This window comes from Ictalurus punctatus, chromosome 2, assembly GCF_001660625.3.
Source record: "Ictalurus punctatus breed USDA103 chromosome 2, Coco_2.0, whole genome shotgun sequence".
NCBI classification, from domain to species: domain Eukaryota; kingdom Metazoa; phylum Chordata; class Actinopteri; order Siluriformes; family Ictaluridae; genus Ictalurus; species Ictalurus punctatus.
In genome coordinates, this window is record NC_030417.2 from 37897521 (window position 1) to 37923566 (window position 26046).

The 26046-nt window shown below is 41.0% G+C and overlaps 1 protein-coding gene across 1 annotated transcript in view; it reads left to right on the forward strand.

Annotated features, from left to right (window-relative positions):
* LOC108261342 (deleted in malignant brain tumors 1 protein) overlaps window positions 1–26046 on the forward strand; it is a 48368-nt gene that overhangs the window by 17042 nt on the left and 5280 nt on the right. Inside the window, exons 5-8 of the mRNA XM_053677991.1 lie at window positions 23516–23830; window positions 23925–24203; window positions 24328–24627; window positions 24717–24845. Coding sequence (XP_053533966.1) covers window positions 23516–23830; window positions 23925–24203; window positions 24328–24627; window positions 24717–24845 — 1023 coding nt within the window. The remainder of the gene's footprint in view (window positions 1–23515; window positions 23831–23924; window positions 24204–24327; window positions 24628–24716; window positions 24846–26046) is intronic.

Sequence of the window (26046 nt, forward strand, 5' to 3'; positions counted from 1 at the left end):
TGCATAGGCCTTGCCCACCAATGCCGCGGTGGCCTTACATGGCTTGGATGGTAAAGCCAGCCCCCCTGAATTGCCTGCCATTGATGGAGAGAGGTAGCTCGCAAGCACCTCCTCCACCTTTGGCATAGCTAAATAGCCAAGCCGTTCATTTCCCATGATGGACGAATAATCTGACATTGCAGGGTTATAAATATGATATATGTGATATATGCATGGTTTCCCCCCGAGAAGCGTGATGTTTTGAAATGCACTTCTGGAAAAAAGGGGAGTTTTCTGCAGTCTAGGGATTTATTTTCACTGGGGAGAAAAAAGATCATCCTGCCTCAGTAATCACTTCAAGCAGCTCTTTATATGCTTGAGAGCTGCCCTCAGGTTTTAGCACACCCTGCTGGCTTCTCTGAGTCAGAGAGGATTTTTTATTTTTTTTGGCTTTCCATAACAGAAGGAGGTGTCGTGACGTGAGCTCCAAAATCCAGCAGAGAACCGGACCCGGAAGACAGAGCAAGAGACCTCTGGCTCCAGCTGGCTGCCTTAGTAGCAGCCGGCCCAGATCCGTGAGGCTCTGAAACTCAACTCCCCTTGGCTGAAAAGAGAGGTTCGCAAGCGGAGCTGCCTAATTGTAAGGCGTTCACAATGTGCACAGTCAGACCTCTCGAGGACTGCCCTGGCGTGCTCCAACCCCAGATACTTCATGCAGAAAGTGTGTCCGTCGTCCCCCTGATGAAATGGGAGCAAGGAGTAACACAATTCCTGAATTCTCTCTCACTCATACTTTTCGCCCTTTTTTTTTTAAAGGGATAGAAAAGTAAAGAGATTTTTCTTTAAAAAAAGAAAAGAAAGATAGAGTGGAAATGAAGAGTCTTTTTGAAAGCGTTACACAAATGACTGACATGCAGTCTCACTGAAGATAATAAGGCTGACGGCGTGGTTCACAGGTGTCATTTATATATCACGTGACACGCTTAATTGCCACGTCACCTGATAATGGTAGACCTATAAATAGGCATGATGTTACACAAGCTTCAGATACCAGTCACACTCAAGGGTGCTTCCAACAGCATGGAGCTCATGCAACGTGGAGTTCCATTTGAAAGGGAACTAACCTGTAAACTTGTGTGTAATTTGACTCCATCAATTTGTAGGTGCCAAAAACACACATGACAGTCCCCAAGGAGAGATTGAGACAGATGACGAAGCTGATTATGAAAACGCAGAAACCATTTTCCACCAGAAGGAGGACTCAGAGGACTCGGATAATGATTACATTAATGTTGATGCTGATGAACAAAGAAGTGATGTGGACAATGACTATGAAGATGTAGATATTTATGCAAACTATGTAGCATAGAGTGAAAAAAAACAATTAACAAATATCCACAGTGCACAAACAATAACATGGTTAAATTGGATCATTTTCCATTGTTAAGATATAACCACTGTTAATTAGAGATGGTTTAATTAACATGGACTTCAGAGTCAGTTTGTTATTTACTCATTAGTCTTTTCAGATATAAATATATTTAAATTTTTATTTTTATTTTCTTACTGCTTTCATACTTGACATTACAATAGTTTATTATTATTATTATTATTATTATTATTTTTTTTATAATTTTAATATTAAACATTGAAATGCATCAAGATTAAAATAATCAGCCAGTGTTTATATATATATATATATATATATATATATATATTAAATATATATATATATATATATATATATATATATATATATATATATATATATATATATATATTACATATATATGTCCAATGACGCTATTCACATGAAATTTTCACCAGATTTTGGTATTAACTTAAGAAATTCAAACATTAAAGTCCATAAATGAAGTTATGTGTAATAAAGAGGAATGACACAGGGAAAAAAGAATTGAACACGCTAACTGAAATGTATTTAATACTTAGTGGAGAAGCCTTTGTTTTTAATGACAGTTCAAGACGCTTCCTGTATGAAGAAATTAATGGTTGCAGTATTCAGGTGTGATTTTGGCCCGTTCTTCTAAACATATCGTCTTTAAATCTTATTCAATTGGATTCGAGTCAGGTGATTGACTGGGCCATTCTTTTCTTAACATGTTCAATACTTTTTTCCTGTGTCATTCATCTTTATTACACATAACTTTATGTATGGACTTTGATGTTTTGAATTCTTTATATTTCCAGATTTCTTGAGTAATACTGATGTCTGGTGAAAATTTCATGTGAATAACCTCACTGGAAATATATTTACCCTCTGTTAAGGTATTGTTTAGTCCATTTAGATATAAAATGTAATTTAAAATGTAATTTTTTAAATGTAATTTGAATTTTAATTCATTAAACAAATTTGCATAATCTAGAAATTATTTTTAATTGCACGGTTTCGTTTATGATTTTGTCATTTTTTATATATTGTTAATTAAGCCTATTTAATCAGTTTATTTTTATATAATCTCTTATCTTTCTGCTAAATTTAATCAGTCCTATGAATAGCACTTTGCTATTGACTGCTAACGCTTAGCATTTTGCTCACCAATTGAACTCTGCTGTATTATTTTCTATTGATATTTGCTACACAACGTAAATAAAATTCTACATACCTTTGTTAATATTGCATTTTTTTGGTGTAAAAAATTAAACCCACATAGATCACATCAGACCTCTTTTCACTGTAAATGTGACACAGCAACCGACATAATTTAAGTGGAAAACAGATACTAATGTTTTAATACTAAAAATAATAAAACATACAATGACCTGGTTGTGAAAGTGTGCACACCCTTTTATAATTGGGTATGTGACTGTGCTCAGAATTAACCAATCACATTCACACTCATGTTCAAAAGTAACTATCACACACCTTCCATCAATGGATTGATTCTGATTAACCCCAAATAAAGTTCAGCTGTTTTGTAAGATTTTCTTGATATTTTATTTTCATCTGACTGCTGAAGCCACGGTCTGTAAAGAGTTTACATGTACGGGATCTCATTATCAAAAGTTATCAATCAGGGTGGCGCTACAAAAGCATTTCAAAAGCATTAGATGTACCCTGGAGCACTGTGACGGCCATCATCAACAAGGGGAGAAAATGGGGCACCACAGTGACATTACAGAGAACAGGAATTCCCTTAATGCAGTAGTTTTCAAAGTGGGGGCCGCCAGGGGGCGCCCAGGGGGCGCCCAGGGGGCCTCAACAATTTGGTGTGAAAAATAAATTCTCACTCTCAGACAACCACACACTCACAATCAATTCCTAATGTAATGTCATGTAAAGATGTAAGATGTAATTATTAATTTTAAAAAAAGGGGAATATATTCAGAAGTCTGTATTTTTAATGTGTTTTAAAGACATCTTGCAAAAGGAGGGCCTCGGTCAAATGTTAATGCCATTTGAGGGGCCTTGCCCTGGAAAAGTTTGGGAACCCCTGCCTTAATGGACAAGAAGAAAACTTATCAGGGAAGCTAGCTGCGGAAATACCTGGCAAGTACTGCTCAGTCCTGGCATGTGAGAACTTTTTCTCATATTCTTCACGTCTGTGGAGAATGGGATAGGCTAGATGGAAGCCCTTTCTCACAATAACATCCAAGTTCATCTATATTGCCTCAAACCATGTAGCAAAATGATTTATCATCTTTACTCAATTAAATACCAATGAGAACATTTGAACTGATGTGTTAGACACCATTCTCCACCACCTTCTTCAAAACACCACTTTTTTTCATCACACACACACACACACAACACGCTGTACTGAGGGTGAGCAATCAGGCTGTGCTGTGTCATGTGACTGGATTCGATTAGAGCGGCACACAAACGTCGTTCATCACTGATATTAACAGCTTCATCTGCCGGTGCTGTGTGTGTGTGTGTGTGTGTGTGTGTGTGTGTGTTTGAGATATTCAGATCTGTTCTTCCCAAGCTTTAGCATTCACACTATCAACTTTCATTCCAAAAGGTTAGCGTGTATCGCGAATGTGCGTCCATCTTTGCCTCGCTCTTTACTGATTTTTTTTTCTTCTCCTTCTTTTCTCGTTTCTTCTGCTTTCTAAGTATCCTTTCATCATTATTACATCATTCCCAGACTGATTTTAAAGACCTGTGCTGTAGTGAGTGGGTACTTGAGGACAGACCGTGAATCCAGCAGCAAAAATAGATAGAGTTGTGGCTCCATCTAGTGGCGATGGAGTGACATTTCTTTTTTACGGCGGCCGTACTGCCGTCTCTGTGCTGTGTGTGTCAGGGACGTGTAGATCAGTAGGCACGGAGGCACGGGGAAAGCTCATGCACCAGGTGCACGTTTCCGAGAATCTGGCAACATAAATAAATAAATCATTGCCGGCTGGTTTGATTCGTCTCTGCTCGTCCTTCGCAGCGGTCCGGAACGACCGGAACAAGAAGAAGAAGGAGGAGAAGAAGCCGGAGTGTTCCGAGAGCTACGTGATGAGTCCCGACACGGAGCAGATGATTGAGCGCGTGAGAAAAGCTCACCAGGACACCTTTCCGTCGCTGTGCCAGCTGGGCAAATACACCACGGTGAGTGAGACGCACCATCAGAGGGCGCTAGTCCTGTGACGACTCGGCCGTGACGTGACGTGAAGTGCTTTCTCGTCTTGTCCTGTAGAACAACAGCGCCGATCAGAGTCTCTCTGGACGTGGACCTGTGGGACAAATTCAGCGAACTTTCCACCAAGTGCATCATCAAAACCGTGGAGTTCGCCAAGCAGCTGCCCGGCTTCACCACGCTGACCATCGCCGATCAGATCACGCTGCTCAAAGCGGCCTGCCTCGACATCCTGGTGAGACACACACACACACACACACGCTACAACAACTACACTAACAATACACACTAACAAAACAGCGTAACATTCGTATCCTGTCCCGTCCTCGTATCCCGTCGTCTCCCGTCTCAGATTTTGCGGATCTGCACGCGCTACACTCCAGATCAGGACACCATGACGTTCTCGGACGGACTGACGCTGAACCGGACGCAGATGCACAACGCCGGGTTCGGGCGTTCGCTGGAGATGGACGACGCGGAGACGGGCCTGCTCAGCGCCATCTGCCTGCTCTGTGGAGGTACTGCGGGGCTTCACTAATGCGTTCGAGGTTGGATAGCGACTGCCTGCTGTGAGACAGACACGGGGTGATGTTTTAGCGGGATTAGAGTCATCAAAATCCACATCCGAGCTGAAATGGGTTTTACTCCACTGCACGTGCAGCTAAAATGATCCAAATATTAGGCCATTTTACACCCACTCAAGAGGCAGAAAATGAGACTCTCTGACCAATCAGAATCAAGAATACAACAGCACTGTGGATATATTATGCATAAAAACCTCCAAAATGAATTCAGTGCAATTAGCCCCGCCCCCACGAGTACGACTGTTTGGGGGAAAACAATTGGAATGTTTAATACTGTAACAGTATTTAACAGTGTTTTATTTAAAGAACAGAACAGATCTATTAAAGTCTGATCTTCACAACACGTGTTTGTGGGAGTGTACCATGGCACGGACGAAGGAGACTTCTGAGGACCTCAGGGAAGAGTTGTTGATGTTCATCAGGTTGGAAAAGGTCACAGAGTCGTCTCTGAAGAGTTTGGACTCCACCGAGCTACAGTCAGACAGAATGTGTACAAATGGAGGGAATTTAAGACCACTGTTCCCCTCCACAGGAGTGGAGACCAACGAAGATCTCTCCAAGAGCAAGACGTGTAATAGTCCACGAGGTCACTGAGGAATTAAGGGTAACTTCTAAACAACTAAAGTCCTCTCACACATTAACATTAGAAAATGTTCAGGAGTCCATCATCAGGAGAACTCTGAACAACAACGGTGTGCATGGCAGGGTCACGAGGAGAGAACCACTGCTGTCCAAAAAGACCATCGCTGCCCTTCTGCAGTATTCTAAAGATCACGTGGACAAGCCAGAAGGCTAATGGAAGGAAAAACGTTTCGTGGATGGATGAGACCAAAATAGAACATTTTGGTTTAAATGAGAAGCGTTCTGTTTGGAGGAAGGAAAACACTGCATTCCAGCATATGAACCGTATCACATCTGTGAAACACGGTGGGGGTAGTGTCATGGTTCGGGGCTGTTTTGCTGCATGGAACAATGAATTCTGAATTGAACTGAATCCCAAGAGAAAGAGCGGTTCAAGAAGAATAAAGCGAATGTTTTGGAAGTTCTGACCGTAATCCAGTAGAGATGTTGTGGAAGAACCTGAAGCACGCACTTCATGTGAGGAAGCCCACCAACATCCCAGAGTCGAAGCCGTTCTGTACCGAGGAACGGGATGAGACTCCTCCGAGCCGATGTGCAGGACCGATCAACAGTCACCCCGAACGTTTATCTGCAGTTATTACTGCACAAGGGGGTCACACCACGTACTGAAAACAAACCTTCACATACTTTTACCCACTCAGATATGGAATATTGGATCATTTTCCTCATAAATAATGACCCAGTATAATCTTCTCATCTCATGTGTTTAATAGGGATCTCTTTATCTACTTTTAGGACTTGTGTGAAAATCTGAATGCAGATGTGTATATATATACACAATTCTAAACAGTTCATAGACTTTCAAGCCACATTGTCTATATGAGAATATTCATGACACATCCCATTTCCGTTGTAGTGCAGTTTGATTCCTCTTGATTTTCTGCCTCCAAAGCTACAGCAAAGACAGACAACCTTCACGTCTCCATCTCAAAGATGGAATTTAGGGAGGATTAAACCTTGGGAGGAACCAACTCGTCATGGGTAATCTATACTCTGGCAGAAGTTCGATTCAGTTAGAAATCATGACAGTATGCAAATGTAAAAGTTAAAGACAAACAATACTGAGAGTGTTGATAGCTGACAAAGTTTTTTTTCATGAGCACAAACGTCTGTGAGAACTGTACACTGAAAAGCTTGCTGTAAGCCTCAGGCAGTCCGTACAGGAGTTTGCGGCTTTTTTCCCTCCAAATTGCGATGCAACTTGCGGAGATTTTTTGACGATCTTTTTGCGGGAAACTATCTGAATTGGCGCAATTGCAATCGCTCGAAATTGTTCTGCACGTTCTTTCACTGTGAAGTTTGTTGGTAAATGAGACCTTTTTAGCTGTACTCATGTTCCACGCACAAATCTACGAGGGCTTCGGCTGAAATCGCAGATTCCAAATCTGCGGGAGATCTGCGGTCATTAAAAAAAATCGCAAGCTCCTGCGACTGTTGCGGAGTTCCTTGATTTCTGTGATCGCAAAATCCTGGAGGGACCGGGCTCAGGTACTCTACAGGTGTGCAATACAAAACCGTCCTGAGCCTCCGCAGGAAGTAGAGTCGCCGCCGAGAAGATGTCACCGCTGTCATTGTCCTATAGATCAAAAAGCTACAACTATGGACTTTGAGGTTGGTCTTAATTATGAATTTGGGAGGATATACCTTAACTCTAAAACCAAGCTATACCTAAACTCTAAAACCCCAATACTTTTAGCGTGTACGCAGTATAATAAAGCGTCGTTGATAAATAAACAATGCCGTATTCAAGTAGATGCCGATAATGCCGATGATGATGTCTACACGGCCAACGAGTCTAGTCCTCATAGTCGTTTGACCTTGCCGTGACCTTTACCTTGTCTGGATCGGTTCCAGAATCGAATCAGCTGATCATTATATGGAATGGTAACTCCATTTAAATCCTACAAACATTGAACGACTCGTTCTTGAGATCTTGCACTAACGAGAATCTCAGACTGACACACAGACAACCCAGAACGTACTCAAAGAAGGAGTATACGCTATAGCCCGGTTCACACGCAGACAGGGTTAAGAGACCGGTCTGACAAAACCAGACATACGTGTCTGCATATCCAGGGCTTGAAGTGGGGAAAAAGTTCCAGTACGCCACTTATTATTCTTATTCAATTATGCACATCGGCGTGTGTATCGGCCGGTATCGCTAATCATTTAAGCCTTACATTCTGGATTTCTACAGTGAAGGGAGAAGGGGAAAAAAGGAAAAAGAGGAGAAATAAAAAGAAAGATTTATAGTCATGTGGTTTGTATTGGAATGTTGTGAGTTCTAACCCCAGCACTACCGAGCTGCCACTGTTGGGCCCTTGAGCGAGGCCCTTAACCCTCAACTACTCAGACGTATAAACGGGATAAATGTAAGTCGCTCTGGATAATGGCGTCTGCCAAATGCCGTAAATGTAAATGTCTTTAATGGCCTTTTCTAGTGTAAGGTCAGTCTCTTTCAACAACTGCAGCCTTACTCTTTTGTCTCGTACTCATTTGATCTCGAATCAGACGGTCACAGAAAGCACCAAAGTTACACGACTGAATTTTCAATCTTATATTAGACATATTGTTCAATCGATTCTGAATCCTTACAGTATGTAATCTGTAATGTGTATTGTTGAAACCTCTAGCCCAATACCGAGTGTGTAATGCCTTTTATTTCCCTCCTTCATCATATGAACTAACAACTGACTGACATGCTCTGGACTGTTATGTTATACTGCCCTCTAGTGGTTACATTAATATGTAGAATATATATTAATGCAGGCATACATTGGCTCCACTTGTCCCACTACAGCGAGGCATCACTCCAAATCAATATTTCGGACCGATCACATGTTTATCCTTTTATCCATTGAAAGTTTCTCTCCTGATGTTGTTGATGGTGTGTTCTCTTCCAGGATGACTCCGTCCCCATCCAGGGCTCACTGACTGTTTTGATGAGTCCAGTTCAATTCAGTTTTTATTTTGTATAGTGCACTTTCATCACTTCTGGTGTTTGTAACCTCCTGGTGCATGTGCAAATAAATTCTGTGCAAAGTTCATTTGGTAGAAATGAACACAAATTGTTCTCTGAAACGCTTTCGTTAGGGTGACCACACATCCTCTTTTTCAGAACTTTAAAAAAGCGTACGTCCGGGATTCCTAAATTTGAGAAAATGTCCCGGATTCGGCTTTAGTTTCATTATGATGTGTTTATGGTCTAACACCGGATGATGTGTGCGCATGTTCGCATTGCTTTAACCCCGCTCTGTATTTCCCACCTTCTCGCACACCGATTGGTCGATTATAAAAGGCTTACAGCAACTATTGTCCAAATTCCTGCTCCTTACCCGTCAGCCTAGTCTCAGCGAAGGTTGTATTGTTGTCGACGTCAAACCGTTTCTTGACAATAACAGCAAATGCCAGCTGTCCTGAGTCGAAACAACTCCCATCACCATATAAGGTCATTTTTTATTTCATGTTATCACATTGCTTCGTATTACATCGTCATTCAAATGCGTAAATGACGGCAAAACGGGTACAAGGTTCACTCGTGGCATCTTTTGACATTATTTACACATGTGACCTTGAAGTAATCCAAAAATAATCAGATTACATTACTTTCATATTGTGAGACTTGGATTACGTTATTGATGACATTTTTTATGAAGTAATTTGTAGCTGTAACAGAATTAAATAATTATATATTTTTAAAGTAACCCTCCCATCCCTGTGTGTGTGTTTGTGTGTGTGTGTGTGTGTGTGTGTGTGTGTGTGTGTGTGTGTGTGTGTATTTATCTCTTTTGGAAAAATGGTGTTCATCCTTCCAGTACATTTCATCTTTTCATGGCCCGACACCTTACTATAATAATAATAATAATAATAATAATAATAATAATAATAATAATAATAATAATAATTCCTTAGATTTATATAGTGCTTCTCTAGACACTCAAAATGCTTTACATAGCATGATGGGAAATCTCTTTAGCCACTAGAGTGTAGCATCACCCACCAAACACCAGCTATTAGTGGAGAGGAGAGAGTGATGTAGCCAGTTCAGAGAATGGGATTATTAGGGGGTCATGATGGAGAAGGACCAATGGGGGACTTTCACCTGGACACCGGGGTTATACCCCTATTCAATTCAATTCAATTCAATTCAATTTTATTTGTATAGCACTTTTTACAATAGACAGTAGCTGCGTTTACATGGACAACAATAATCCACTCTTAATCCGATTAAGACCATACTCTGATTAAGATACTACCATGTAAACAGCAATTTTTACTTCCCTTAATCTAATTAAGGTCATAATCGAAGTAAGCTCTAATGGGATTAAGACAGGTGGAGTACTCCTGTTTCAGTCGAATTATGGACGTATATTACAGACACGTAAACACCGTAATCACATTCTGAACGTCGTGTGGAGGTTTTCACCGCATTTTGCGACAGGACAGGTTCACACACGGCAGTTTTACGTTTTACGGCGAACGAGAGAGTTCGGCTGCGTCCCAAATCGCATACTTGCCTACTACAAGCCTGCAGTGGGGAAAAATACATGTATCTCGGCTACTATATAGACGGTAATTACGCGATTTGGGACACACCCACCGCTTCAAGCAGCTGTCTATTTGCACGTACAGCATGACAAATAATTAACCGCACTTAAAGCGTTCGTAAAAAAATTAAATAAAAACTCCCAAAACTGTATACGATCCCATAACGAAGACGAACTGAATGTTGATACGTGAGATTCTGGAGGGACGTCGGACGGCGTGGCGCGGTGACGTAATGACGCGGGCTGTTAATCTAATTATGTTCTAGAACATGTAAAACGTGTACATGACAGGAGTATTCTAAAAGCCACTCATGTAAACGCCTTAATCACATTATTATCTTACTCAGAGTAAGGTCAATAATTAGATTACTGCTGTCCATGTAAACGTAGTCACTGTCTCAAAGCAGCTTTACAGAAATATCAACACGGTATACAGATATTAAAGGTGTGAATTTATCCCAACTGAGCAAGCCACTGAGTGGCGATGGTGGTGAGGAAAAACTCCCTAAGATGTTAAGGAAGAATCCTTGAGGGGAACCAGACTCAGACGGGAACCCGTCCTCATCTGGGTAACAACAGATAGTGTGAAAAAGTTCACACTATCTGTTGTGATACACCCTAATCTTTACAATAATTGTCCTGGGATTTTTACCGACCGCAGAGAGTCAGGATTCTGTTTAACATCTCAAATGAAAGACAGTGCTGTTTTTACAGTATAGTCTCCCCGTCACTATACTGGGGCATTAGGTACCACACAGACCACAGGGTTAACGCCCCCTTCTGACCTCAGTAATACCACTTCCACCAGCAACCTTGGTTTTCCCGAGGAGGTCTCCTATCTAGGTACTGACCAGGCTCAATGCTGCTTAGCTTCAGTGGGACACCAGGCAAGAACTGCAGGGTGATAGGGCTCACATCTGTAAGAGTGGTCTGTCTGGCTCTAGATGAGAAGAAGTGACAAGAGGAAGTGGATATTTTTGACACTTCATATACCCTGTGTGTTGGAACAGGTTTCACAAACAACCGTGCTGTGGTCTGTTCTTCAAACTTTTTTTTTAAGTATTGTATGTAATTGTAATTGTATTGTAAAAGGATTTCTGCTTTTCATGAACAAGAAATGGCCAAAACAGAAACTCCGCCTCTTCAGATGCATGGGAAGAAAAAAAATCAGCTATCATGAAGTCTTCAGCTTCGTCATGATAAGACAGCAGCAGTGTTTGTAATCAACACCCAACTGACCCACGCCTCAAGGACCAGGATGCTGAGGCGTTGTCTCACTTTAATTCTTGGTAAATTCAATGTTTTTATCGATACATTTGGATTTTTTCTTTATTATATTATTATAATCATTTCCACATTTAAATGTGTGGAGTATATGCTGTGTAGGCGAGTCTACCCAGATCACAATGACTCTTTACCATGTGATTGCTGATATTCTTACACCTATTTCTTACTAGTCTGTGGAGGATGTTAGAATTTAAATTTTTATTTTAGCATGAAGACATTCTCCAGAGAAAGACCTTTACAGAGCATGTTTACTTTTGTAAACGACACTTTGATCAATATTTCAATGGTCGGCATTACAGTATCTTTTATTTCGAGATGTGTGTGAGAGACTGTTTTCACTTCTTGTGAATTCTTCAAACGCAGTCAGGTCTGACAAGAAACTTATAAATGTTGGTGTTCAAACAATATCCTTTAATAGTTGTTAGAATTGATTTTCTGTTTAATTCATTGTCTGGTCGTTGAGAGGAAACTCTTTTCCTCGTTTGAGAATGTAATACACACAGTGCTCTCCAGAATTTTTGCCATTCCTCATAAAAACAAAACAAAAAAAAATAGATAAAGTAAAAATAAAAGACAAACATTCCACAAAGAGTGGTGTATCTTTCTTATTGGCTTCAGACTTTGCCATAGATCTGTTACTATAGAAACAATAAGATAGTAAGAGGAGTCTGTTAATATAAACCTGCGATTTGAAGCTGCACTACTGTCAGAGATGGTAATAGCAAATTAACCAGCATCTTCTGACCAATCAGAATCCAGAACTCAACAGTGCTGTTGTATAAATAAAATTAAACAGTGTTCCTGTATGAGCTAAGAATATCACTTATCGCTTGTGCTACTTCCTTTATATATTAATGCTTGCTCATTTTCATGAAGGGTGCCAATATTTCTGGAGAGGATTGTAACAATTACAGTGGATATAAAAAAAGTCTACATGTTAAAATGACAGGTTTTTGTGATGTAAAATTGATAAACCACCTTGATAAAAGCCCCAGTTCTGGCTGAAGAAAAGCAGCCCTAATCATGCTGCTGCCACCACCAGGCTTGGGCATGGTGTACTTTTGGTGATGTGCTTTGTTGCACCAAACATACCTTTTGGAATTGGTCTCATCAGATCATAACACATTTTGCCGCATGGTTTGGGGTGATTTAGTTGAGCTTGGATTTTTTTTTGTGAGAAAGTGCTTCTCTCTAGCCTCCCTACCCCATAGCCCAGACTTGTGAAGAATATGAGAGATTGTCACATATAGAGAGTAATCAGTATTCAATTCAATTCAGTTCAATTCAGTTTTATATGTATAGCGCTTTTAACAACGGATATTGTCTCAAAGCAGCTTTACAGAAACATATAAACACAGGATAGAGAGTTTAAGTGTGTGAATGTATCCCTATTGCGCAAGCTGGTGGCAACGGTGGCCAATATGAGGAAGAAACCTTGAGAGGAACCAGACTCAGAAGGGAACCCGTCCTCATCTGGGTAACGCGGGACAGTGTGAAAGTAAAGGAAAGTTCATTATGGTTTTTATATGAAGTCTGTTTGTTGAACTAGTCCACTGTTCACTAAAAGAGACCTGAGTGCAGGACTGCATGTGGTAATTGAAGTCCTAAGGCCATCGCAGCAGCCATAGTCCCAGCAACCACAGCGAGAATGTCCATGTGGAATTGAGGTCCGAAACCATTTCATGATACTTCAAGCGGCACTGTCGTCAGCAATCTCCAGGCTGCACTGCTTGGGGTCGTCCTCAGTAGCAGAACGTAGCCTCCAGTTGATGAGAGCTCCATCCAGAGGTAGGGCATCGGGATGGATCAGGCAGGTCCGGAGAACAGAAAGGATCAGGATCACTGACATCACCATAATATCACGTGTGGCTCGACAGAAGGAGAGAGGGAGAGTGAGGTATAGAGAGGGAGAGATTATTAGTTATGTTTACTCTCCTGTGATGGATAAGACTGTGTACTTTGTATAAAAGCAAGTCTACTCATGGTAAGCTTGAGTAAACAAATATGTTTTCAGCCTGGACTTAAACACTGAGACTGTGTCAGAGTCCCGAACACTAACTGGAAGGCTGTTCCATAAATGTGGGGCTTTGTAAGAGAAAGCTCTTCCCTTTGGTTCTGCTGTAGCCTTCGCATCCTGTTCTTGGTGATGTCACTGTGGTGCTCCATTTTCTCTGTTGGTTGATGATGGGCTTCACCGTGTTCCGTGGTACACCTAATGTTTTGGAAATTCTTTTATATCCCTCTCTGATTGATTCCTTTTGACAAGTGAGATAACGTACATGCTTTGTAAGCTCTTTGTGGACCATGGCTTCAGCAGTCAGACGAAACCAACAAGATGTGAAGAAAATCCTGTATGATACTTACTTTTGAACATGAGATTGAATGTAATTGGTTCATTATGAACCCAGCCACACCCATAATTATAAAAGGGTGTGCACACTTATGCAGCCAGGTTATTGTAACTTTTAATAGCTTTTAATAAATATAAGTGTTTTATTTCTGTAACTGGAAGTGCAGAGGTTGATCACGGTTGTTTCAGTTGTGACCGAATCGAAGGCACGATATAATATATTCAAATACGCATAGGTGATGTTTATTTATATTTCAGTTGAGTTTATTATTATTAAGATTATCAAACAAAAGACAGCTTTGGATGTTTACATCACTGGTTTAATGAAATTCTTCCTCTTTATTTTTTCTCCATAGTCAGTGTTCTTGGAGCTTCTCTGCCGGTTGGTAAGTGTATTTTTCATTTGAATAAATTTAATTTACTCTCTAGATCAGGGGCATCAAACTCAAATTCTGTCCAGCCCACATCAGCACTTTTTGTGAACCTCTGAGGTGTCGTATACTACAGCTATTAAAGGTACATTATGAAAGATTAATCCAAATAGTAAATATTACGTCTTTAACAGTAAAGTAGGTGGGTTCAACAACATTTGTATGATTTTGTACCTCCTTATGCAAGTGTATACAAAGTTCCACCTCCAGAAACTAGTAGAGCTCAATTCGAGTTAGCGTTAGCAAAGCCTGTCATGACATCACTTTCAAGCGCGCTCGACCATTCAGCTGCTTGAAAACCAAGTTACAACACTATAAATACATGGAATTATTCTCATGCTGATTTATGAGAATGGCCAAGAGTGCCACTGCTGCTCTGGTTTTCTTTGTAATGTGCTCTAATGTGAGTTTCAGGCTCAGGTGTTAACATCATTAGCTGCATGGGAGTTAGCTAGCATTACATACATTTCACTGACGGTAGATCACACAAAGCTTTCCCTAACCTGGCTCTCCATGTGAGAAAAATGTATCTACTTGATTCGGTATGTAAAGCAGGCCATTTAGACCGTACAAAGCTTTATAGAGGTTGTGTTTACATACATGTACGTGTATGTTAATTCTGTTTCCACCTTCCATATTGGAAAACCGCCAGCAATGTTTATTCTAGTTTTTTGCATTACTTCTCATTAAGATTTTTCCATTATCATTCACTTGATTTTTTTTGCTCATAGGAGAATTATCTTGCCGTGTTGGGCACTTACCAGTTGCGGCCATGTTTTTTTTTTATTTTCAAACAGACTGAGATGAGGGTGGAGTGATGGGCTTTATTTTTCAGTCTATTAAATGACTGAAAAGAGAGGCATGTAAACACAAACAGGCTTTCCATAGCATAACACATGGATTTTCTCAGCCACATAATACACTTGTGCTGAGGCCATGATTTAAACAATACATTTTTAAACTGATATTCCACATACAGGTTATTATCTGTTATCTATTCTATTTTGTAACACCAATAACATAGGCTTTGAAATTAAAATAGGATGATTCTAGGAAAAAGGATTTGCTTACAGAAACTATTCATCAGTATGCACCATGGTTAACATTTATTATACTGATTAAAGTTTTTATTTCCATGAAAAAGTGTTTTAATTTCAAACACTTTTCATCGTCACGATAAAATGCAAGGGTAACGATAGTTTTGGACATGTCTGTATATAGTTTATGGATTTAATATTGTGCAATATTCATCATTTTCCATATAGAACAAAAATATATACTTAACACATTAAAAATTAAAAACAAGGAGCTGAAATGCTCAATAAAATGCTCAATAAACAAAATGATCAATATAATCTAGCACATCTTGTGTCTTACAAGATGAAGTGACCTCCTGGTTTAGAGAACACAAGCACTAGTAAAAATGAAAATGTGTAAATGGGCCCCTTCAGGAAACACTTTATTTCCTGCACTAAACACAAACCACACTACGGAGGAAGTCATGGTTTCATATGTTCACTTACTATGAAATAACTATTTGAAACTTTTTCACAACTCAGCATGCACAGTATCATAAAAGGTGAGAAAAATCTGACTAAGACACAAATACAATACCAGAATACTTAATGTACAGTATATACATGTACATTAATCATGTACAAAAATCTCAAATAGATTGGACTATTCTGCCAAAATAGATGGAGAAATTACATCATCAACATCATCATCATCAGATCCTCATTTGTTCATCCAGGCCTGGAGTATATTAAAAGAAGAGGTATAAACCTGTACAACACAGCAGGTCCCAAAAGTGTAACTGGTTATATGACAGATTTCTGTCTTTGCCAGGAAGTTCAAGTCAAGTGAACAACACACTAACCACATGAGATGACACAGAACTAAATAAGACCTACACACCCTTCTCAGCTGTCCTCACTATCCGCTGCAGGGTCTTGCATTCCAATACAGTGCAATTTCCCAAACGTTCACATGACGTTAATAATGTGATTAAGGTGTTTACATGTCTGTAATAAATGTCGATAATGCCACTAAAACAGGAGTACTCCACATGTCTAAATTCGATTAGTGTTTACTAATGTCTTTAATTGGATAAAGGTAATTAAAAATTACTGTTTACATGGTAGTTTCTTAATCATAGTATTGTCTTAATCGGTTAATATTGGATTATTGTTGTCCATGTAAACGTACTGACTGTCTCCGGAATTATACCTAAACATGCACCGTCAAATCTTTCACGATCAGCATAAAAATCCACTCGCTCATCCTCTTTCAGCACCTGGATGAGTAATACCAACAAGGTCACGAGGAAGTTCTATGTGCCCCTTAACAATGGCTGTGAAGCTGGGGGAAAAATGGTTGTAGCCACTGGGTTGTGCGAGATCACAATCACCCTTTAAAATCTTGAAAATTTGCAGGTTGATGCCCATGACGCAGCCGTACAAATATTTGAAAGAGGGACCCCTCATAGGGCTGTCCATGAAGTAGACCCACTCCTGGTAGAGTGACCTCGAACCTGAGGAGGGATCTGGAGACCCCTGCCCTTATAGGCATAAACAGTAGCCTCTACAATCCATTTTGACAGACACTACTTGGACTAAGCGTGACCTTGCCTATGCCCTGTATGACAGACAAATGAACTGAACAAACTGAATCTGACTGCTGGAATTCAGCAGTCATTTGGATATAACACTTTAGTGCTCGCACTGGGCACAACAGGCTCACACTCGACCCCTGCTCATCCTTCTGAGTTGGGGGCTTAAAAGCTGACAGACTGAGGGGCTGGTTCGTATAAGATTAAGAAAATGTCTTGGGGAGAAATGAAGGGTTCGGCCATAAAGTTACCCCTGTGTTCCCAGAACTCCAGTGTAGGCACTCTTGGCGTACTGATAAGGTGTGCAACTCACCTACTCATCTAGCCGATGCCATGGCTAAGAGGACAGCTGTTTTCATAGACAGCCACCTCAATTCTGACCTCTCTAGAGGTTCAAATGGGGGCTGACCCAGTGCCTCTAATACGAGATGCAAGTCCCAAGAGGATACTGGATTTCGTCGAGGAGGTCTCAGTCATTGAGCACCTTTAAGAAAGCGGGTCACAAGGGTGTGGGACCCAATCGTCACACCGTCTACTCTATTATGCATGGCTAAGATGGCAGACATGTATACCTGGATGGTCGAGGCTGCAAGGCCTCTATCAAGACAGGGCTGGAGAAAGCTGAGGATTACCGATATGGAACAGCGTGTTGGTTCCTGATTTTGTGCTTGGAACCATTCAGAAAAAAGCTTCCATCTGTTAGCGTACAACGCATTGGTGGAAGGTGCATGGGAGCTGTGGATGGTCTTTACAACTGCTGGATCACACAGCCTTAGTAATGGCTCTGGCACTTCAGAGGCCAGACCTAAAGTTGCAACCAGGATGGGTTCGGGTGCCAGATTCGACCCTGATCCCTCCTCACAGGGAGGCACCAAGGCTCCGTGTACAGTAATCTGTGTAGTATTGGGAACCACACTCTCCCTGGCCATTTGGGGGCTACTAGTAGGACTTTGTGATTGCCCCTGAAGATCCTGTCTAGGGAGGGCAGTATCAATGGTAGTGGAGGGAAAGCATACAGTCAATTTGGCCATGCATGGGCCAGTGCATCTTGGCCTAAGGGGCTTGTTGGTTCCCCCAGTGAAAACCAAAGGGGAAAGTGTGTCATTGCCAGTGAGGCGAAAAGGTCCACCTCTGCCCTGCCATATCTGTGCCAGATCGCTTGCACTACTTCGGGGTGCAGCTTACATTTGCCAGGGTGTGGGTTGTGCCAGGATAGAAAATCTGCAGTTGTGTTTTGAGTGCCTGGTAAGAGCCCTCAGGTTCAATAATTGAGGATGTTAGGCCAGCCTCAAGGATTGTTTGGACCTGGTGCTCCCCTGGTGGTTTACATGGTAGATCAAAGATGTGTTGTCTGTTCTTATGAGGGCATGTCTTCCTACCAGAAATGGAAGGAAATGTTTGATGGCGAGCCGCACTGCCTGTGGCTCCAACAAATTTGTGTTGTTCCTTCTGCCAAGGACTCCACTGGCCTCTGGCTGCCCTGCATTGCCATACAGCTCCCCAGCCTTCCAGGGAGGCATCTGTGGTCACTAATTCTCTACAAGAATGTAAGGGAACCCCCTGGGTAAAATATGCTTTTCTCCTTCATGGGCACAGGCACCTAAGGCAACTGGCAGTGACTCTGACCAGCTTGTGCCTGTGTTGAGTGGGATGCAGGCTGAAGTCGTTCAGCCAGATATGGAGAGGCTGTAATGACAGAAGGCCCAAAGGGACCACCAATGAAATGCTTTGAGGGCCAGAGCCCTGCCTCTTCTGAAGCGACTGATGAGCTGGAGGATGTTGCTAACTCGCCATTGAGAGGGGGTAGCCATCATCAACCGTGAGTCCAACTGGATGCCAATAAACAGTCTTCGCTGACTGGGCATCAGAGAGCTCTTTCCATAATTCACTGTAAGCCCTAGCTTGATAACATGGGAGACCAGCAATGCTGATTCTCTGATGGCATCTACCCTTGACTGGGAACAGATCAACCAGTCATCTAAGTACAGGAAAATTTGCATCCCCCGGCCTGCAATGGAGACAATGCCGCTGCTACACACCTGGTGAAGACCTCTGGCACCAGCGAGTTCCCGAACAGGAGCACACAAAACTGGTAAGTCCTTCCCTTGAAGGCGAAACAGAGGAATTGCCTGTGCTGGGGTGCGATTGTAACGTGAAAATATGCGTCTTTCAGGTCAATGGTTGTAAACCAATCATTCTGCCTGATGCCTTACAGCACGTCCACAGTAGGTAGCATGTGGAACTTGAAAACCTTGAGGTGTGTGTTCAGAGGTCTTTAATCCAGTACAGGGCGAAATCCACCATCTTTCTTTGCGATAATAAAATACGTGGAATAGAATCCACTGTTCTGTAAGGTGCTCTCTAATTGCTCGATGCACCCTTCTTCAGGAGAGCACAGACCTCCTGGCCGTAGGGCCAGAGCCTTGTTTGGGTCCTTGACTAAGGTCATTTTGACTACCAGGAACCTCGGCGTTCAACGTCTGAATTGAATGTTGTAGCCTTGTGACAGGGTTGATACATCTCAGGGATCTGACGTAAGCGCTTCCCAGCATCTGAGCTGCTGGCTGGTGAGGCATCCGACTGCGTGAGTGGTGCTGTCATTGTCTACCCCTTCGCCCCTTACCATTTCTGGAGGCGCGATGCCCGAAGTCTGGCCTCTCTGTGCCAAGCGAGGGGGCTGGGTGGGGATTGGCTGATGAAACCTTTGTGGGCATTGTGCTCTCGGCTGGGTAATCGGCTGTGGTATGTACTGAGACATATTTGTTGCCCTAGAGGGTCTCTGTCTAGCGGGGTGTTTACGATGCAGACTAGCAAACTGTTGTCTGGCCTGTGTAACCTGTAGGCTGCGCTCCAGGGGCTGGCTGTGCATCTGGGCCGAATAGTTCCCCAGGAATAACAGGAAAAGAGCAGAGGGCTCTCCTGCAGGCTTCCAAAAGTGGAGACTGGGCCAGCCATATTTGGCGTCGGGCGAGGTTAACGAAAACATTAGCCTCCCCAACTCTATTAGATAGTGCTCTACAGTCTGTCAGTAGATGAGAGAAACATCTCAGGTCTGCCCATCTGCTCAGCACATCTGCACCTCCTCGATATATGGAGCTGAGGGTGGGATACAGAAAGCTGCGGACTGAGAGGTCTTCCTGAAAAAAGTGCTCTGAGGAATCACCTTGAAAGGTGCTGTGTCTAACCCCATTTTTAGAGTGCTGTGGCTAACCGTGGTCTTTGGAGGACGAATGTTTGTAGCTCCAACACTACTTCTGTGTTACAAGACTACCAGTGGTGACTACAAGACTACAAGACTACTCCTGAAACCTGCTTACCAACGCGAGAAGATAACAAGAAGTCATTTCTGGGTTAGACGTGCCTTTAGTACACGTCACCCAGGTCACAGGTGACCTTGTTGATATAAACACTCGACCTGCACGTAGATGTGATGGACATCCAGGTGCTGAAAGCACTGCCTCTGGCGGTCAGTAGAAATGAAATAGAACCATGATCGGTGCTCCTTAACTAGATAAATAAGTAAGCTTGACTTTTCATCCGTTTACGTAGTTCAAATTGGTCGTACTTACTCATCCAGATTGCTGGTTTTAATCAGTACTATCCATTTTAATCGATGGGTCTGTGTTTCTTTGGGAGGATGCCAAGAATGTCCAATAGCACAAATCAAGCACAAGTAGGCAGGTGCCTCCAACTCTGTGATGCTGAGACTGCCATCTAGTGGTAGCTGCATTTTTTGGACGCAGATATGTGTGTGTGTGTGTGTGTGTGTGTGTGTGTGTGTGTGTGTGTGTGTGTGTGTGTGTGTGTGCGTGTGTGTGTGGATCGGGAGATATTCGTGTGTGGATTGTACAAAGCAAACTGCGAAAAGAAAATCTCAAAATCCAAATGAACCGAACAGAATCGACTCAGAAAAGACGTCAATGAATGCACGCGTGTCACTTGATCCACAAATGCACATCTTACTTGTTGCACGCACAAATTATGATACATGAATACAAAATAGAACATTTCTATTTTGCCGCACAATCATTTAATTCTGAATTTCACAGACAGAAACTGTAAGGCATTTGTTTGTGGATAGTAAGATGCATTTGCAACATTTATCAAGTTCATGCATAATTGCGCACGCATTTCTTAATACTTTTGAGACTAATTTCATCCAATATATTCACTGCAGCATTCCAGTTGTCCCCATACAATGTCATTATTCTCTAGTTTTTGAGTAATATTATATTGTTTCAAATGATTCTAAGTTTAATATCTTTTCTGAGTGATACTGATGACAGTGATTCTGATTTTCCAGTTGGGTTTGTTTATAAAACCCTTAATGTTGTTATTCTGATGTATTGCTATGGCTAATGGTTCTATGTCCAAGACAAAAAGAGATGGGAAGAGTGAAAATTCTTGTCTGGTTCCTTGTTGTAACGTGAACGATTTTTTGAGATGTACTATTGCATTGTACAGCCACGTTTGACTTTTGTTGCAAAATATTTGAGGAATGTCTTCCTTTAATGAAGTTTGTTTGATCTGAGTAAATGAGACGAGATGTATTAGGTTCAATTCTGGAAGCTAATACTTGGCTGATGATTTTAATATCAGTGCTGGTTAGAGAAATAGGGCGGTAATTAGCAGAGAGTGTTGGATCTTGCTTTGGTTTGGGGAACAGTCACGTTAAAGCACTATTCATGCGTGGCGGTATAGTTTTTGTGTTTTTTTTATTATTATTATTTTTTTTTATTTCTTCTGCCACTCTAATAATGAGTGGAGATGCTGTGGTCCAAAACTAGAAATAATCAGGAGATGCATCTCATCTACTCCTAGCAATTTGGTCTTTGGGAGGTACTTTAATGCATTTTCATATTATTTGTAGGATAATGGTGTTTGTAGGGATTCCTTTTGTTCTTTCTAATGGAAATTTTTCCAAACTTTTGTTGTGTGTGTTTGTGCTGCTTACAATTAAGTTCTAGTGGAAGCTTTATACGGCGCTAATATACGACTCGCTGGTGGTAATCACTCCTGCGCTGGTAGAGTGGAAGTCTATCATAATAACCAGTGGGGAACAGTGTGTGATGATGACTGGGACATAAATGATGCGCAGGTGGTGTGTAGAGAACTTGGATGTGGTAATGCTGTCAGCGCTCTTCAAAGTGCCCACTTTGGTCAGGGAAGTGGTCCAATAAGGCTGCATAATGTTCAGTGTTCTGGAAGTGAAAGCACCATCACACAGTGCTCTCATAGAGGATTTGGTATACACAACTGTGACCATGGTAAAGATGCTGGTGTTACTTGCTCAGGTACAGAAACACTCTTATATTATGACCTTGTCATCAATGTAATTATATTTATATTGTATTGATTAACATTTATTAGTTTGACAATTTTTTTAAATTAATTATTTTGCTGACACCTTAGTCATTTTAGTAAATGTCAGTCAACTTAAGTGGATACAGATCTTCAGAACAGAGTAACAACAGCTACAAATTCCACAATGTTGAAGTTGGCTGGCTGTCATTTTAACAGCTAGATAGATTATATACGAGAACTAAAATATTTTAAGTGTTGCGCATGCCAAACACATTAGATACTAAATGATAGTAAACACTTGGGGGTATGCGGGAATAGGATTAAGTGTTTAAATGTAATCTATTTTAGTCACATTTACTGTTGTGGAAGGTCTGTGAAGTTAGTTCCTGTTATCATGTTATATGTTATAGCAGCTATACACAGTGGTTCCATCACCAAAATGCAGTTTGTCACATTATTGAGATAAACTCCTCTCCTGCTTACAGAAAACTTCACCATATCAACAATTACATGTTTTTAATTCGTTTATGTGAAGAGTCCCTGTGTAAATTGTTACTATAGAAATGATAACATTACAACAGGCACATTACTGTAAAGCTGTTATAGACAATTAATCAACAATTTGTGCAAATTCAGCAGTGCTGTGGTATAAATCTTAAATAAATGTTAGTCTCCTCTGATGATCTGCTCTTTAATCCAATGGATTATAATAGATTATTCAGATTATTATCTGTTTATTTCATGAATGTAAATGTCTCACTGTGAATGTACATACATGCTTTAATCCTTTCTAATGTTCTACATATGAATTTAAGTCAAGTTGAACTCCCATTCTTTCCATTGAACCTGGTGTGGCCTGTACTTATCAAGTTTAAAAATTTGTATTGGATGGAGTCAGTTTGAGGAAAATAAATGAGACACACTACATTTTTTCATTGTACATACCTACAAATATTTCATTGTTCAGTTGAGACACTGTTTTGAATATAGTTTGGATATTTAAATTGGTTATTTACTACACTGAACAAATTCAATATTATTCAGCATACACAGATTGAAAATAGAGTAGTTCAAAATTTTCCCAACTGGTTTTGTTCCGAATATTATTTCCCTTTATATCTCATGATCAAACTGATGGATACACAGATCTATCAGTAGTAAAACCTGCTCTCTTTTTATGTGATAAATCAGAGCGTAATCAGGTCAGGCTGGTGAATGGTCCGAGTAACTGTTGTGGTCGAGTGGAGATCCAGCACAAAGCCCAGTGGGGAACAGTGTGTGATGATGACTGGGACTTAAAGGATGCAGAGGTGGTGTGTAGACAGCTTGGATGTGGTAAAGCTGTCAGTGCTCCTCCTAATGCCCGCTTTGGTCAGGGAAGTGAACCAACCTGGCTGGATGATGTTCAGTGTAATGGAACTGAGAGCTACATAAATCACTGCTCACACAGAGGATTTGGAGAAGAGAACTGTGGACATGAAGAAGATGCTGGAGTCGTGTGCTCAAGTAGGCTTTTGTTGTTGTTGAATTTTGTTGTAGCAATACCCTGTTTAAAGTGAAAGCAGTTACAAAATGATTATACATATTCCTTTATTATAAGACTTGCAGACTCCTACATTGACTCGGATCTCCCCAAACTCTGTGGTCTCACCTGGAGAAGTCCTTCAGTTCAGATGTTCCACACCCAGCCCAACATGCATCTCTGTAGACTTCAGTTTGTATAAAACTGGGACATCAGTAAAGAAGCAAACTGCAGTGACTACAACAACATTTACTCTGACTGTAGATGCCTCACATCAGGGCCAGTACACCTGTGACTACTCATACAGGGAAATTGGCTCAACGTCACCCAGGAGCAACTCCATTACCATCACTGTGGGTAAGCGACATGTTCTGGATATTTTTGCCAGTAAAATTTGCAGCTCTGACTTCAGCTAGAAGACAGATTAGTCCTCTTCATTTCATCTTTTTCAATAAGAGAGACCATGTTTGTTGTTTTCTAGTGAACCTGCAACAGCCCAATATCTCCTTCAGTGATGCTGGTGGACCAGAAGTGACAAGAGGCTCCAGCTTCTCCATCATCTGCTCCACTGAACCTCAGTATCCAGGAGGTTCCTTCCACTTGAAGTTCAGTGGATCCAACATCACCAGAACTCAGTCGGCTGTTAACCACTCAGCCGTCTTCCTGTTTCCTGAGGCAGATTTTGTCCATCAGGGAAACTACAGCTGTGCTTATGAAGTTAACGTGTCTTCACGCACCTTTACCTCCACTACCACTGAGCTGCTGGAAATTACTGTGAAAGGTATAGTAAGAAAAACTAGTTCTGTTTTTTTTGTGTGTGTTCTGAAGTTTAATGTTTGAAAAGCCTGATGATGATGATTTCTCTCTCAGCATCTCTGGCTCTATACATTGGTGTTGGAGTGACAGCAGGACTGCTTCTCATCTTAGTTCCAGTCATCATTTGCTTTGTGAAGACACTGAAAAGACGGAAATGTCAGATGGATAAGAAGGATTCACAGCGTGAGTTGCAAAAGTTATAAACATTTCACTATATTAGTAAAAGCATCCCTTTGACAATGGAAATAAATATAATTTTGTTTTATACTACAGCGCTGTTGCAGTCTTACATCTGATACATTTTTTTAAACTGCAGTTCTGACATTAGTGCAGCTACAAATCACAGGTTTATATTTACAAGCTCTTTTTTATATGCCATTGTTTCTATAGGAACAACCTAAAAGCTTATTATTTATTTATTTATTTTAAAAATTTGTGTATTGGTGACATGGTGAAAGTTTTTGTAAGCAATTTCCAGTGTCAGCACTTTTTAAAAGTCAGAAGGAAAGCTAGAACTTTTTTGACAAGGGAAAGTCTTCAGGGCAGAGGAATTTGCAGAGAAACACTTTGTGGTTTCTCATGTACACGACAAGCTGAAATAGTTTTTTGTCTTAACTTCAAGCGAGAGAAAAAAAGAGGCTGATGAGGGAACAACTGAGAAGAGGAACTAACTTCTGTAACAGACCTTGCACAACAAGTAATTATAAACGGATAAAAAGTGTATTTAGTTCTTTAATGTATAAAAAAACGAATCAATAACAATTGCTGAGGTATAAGAGAACTAAAAACTTTTAATATATAATCAACATTGATTCCTGATTATTTTCCTGTAACAGCACGACACAGACAGTTTTATTTATTACTTGTATTATTCTTGTTGAATTTGAATATATATCTTCTATATAGTAAACATCTGGGTCACCCCTGTTCCCTGAGAAGGGAATGAGATGTCGCGTGAGCTCAACGCTATGGGAAGCGCTCTCATGCGTGACCGGTATCAGAAGCTTGTGAAACATCATGCCTATTTACAGGCCTGCCATGATTAGGTGACGTGGCAATTAAGCGTGACATGTGATATATAAACACCACCTGTGAACCGTGTCGTCAACCTCTATTATCTGAAGTGAAAACACAATTCACAGGTAGGCCCCAGTAGGACAAAGTTACGCAACGTCTTGTCCCCTTCTAAGGGAACAGGGTTACATGAGTAACCCAGACATTCACTTTCAAAGGGAACTCAGCATTGCGTGAGCTTCATACTGTGGGAATGAGAATTCCCACTCCGTCATACTGTAGGTACGGCCTTTTCAAAAAGATGCGAGCCCGAGGTTCACTGCAAAACACCCGGAGCGGAAGTTATATCCAAGCTGTAATCTTTGGATAA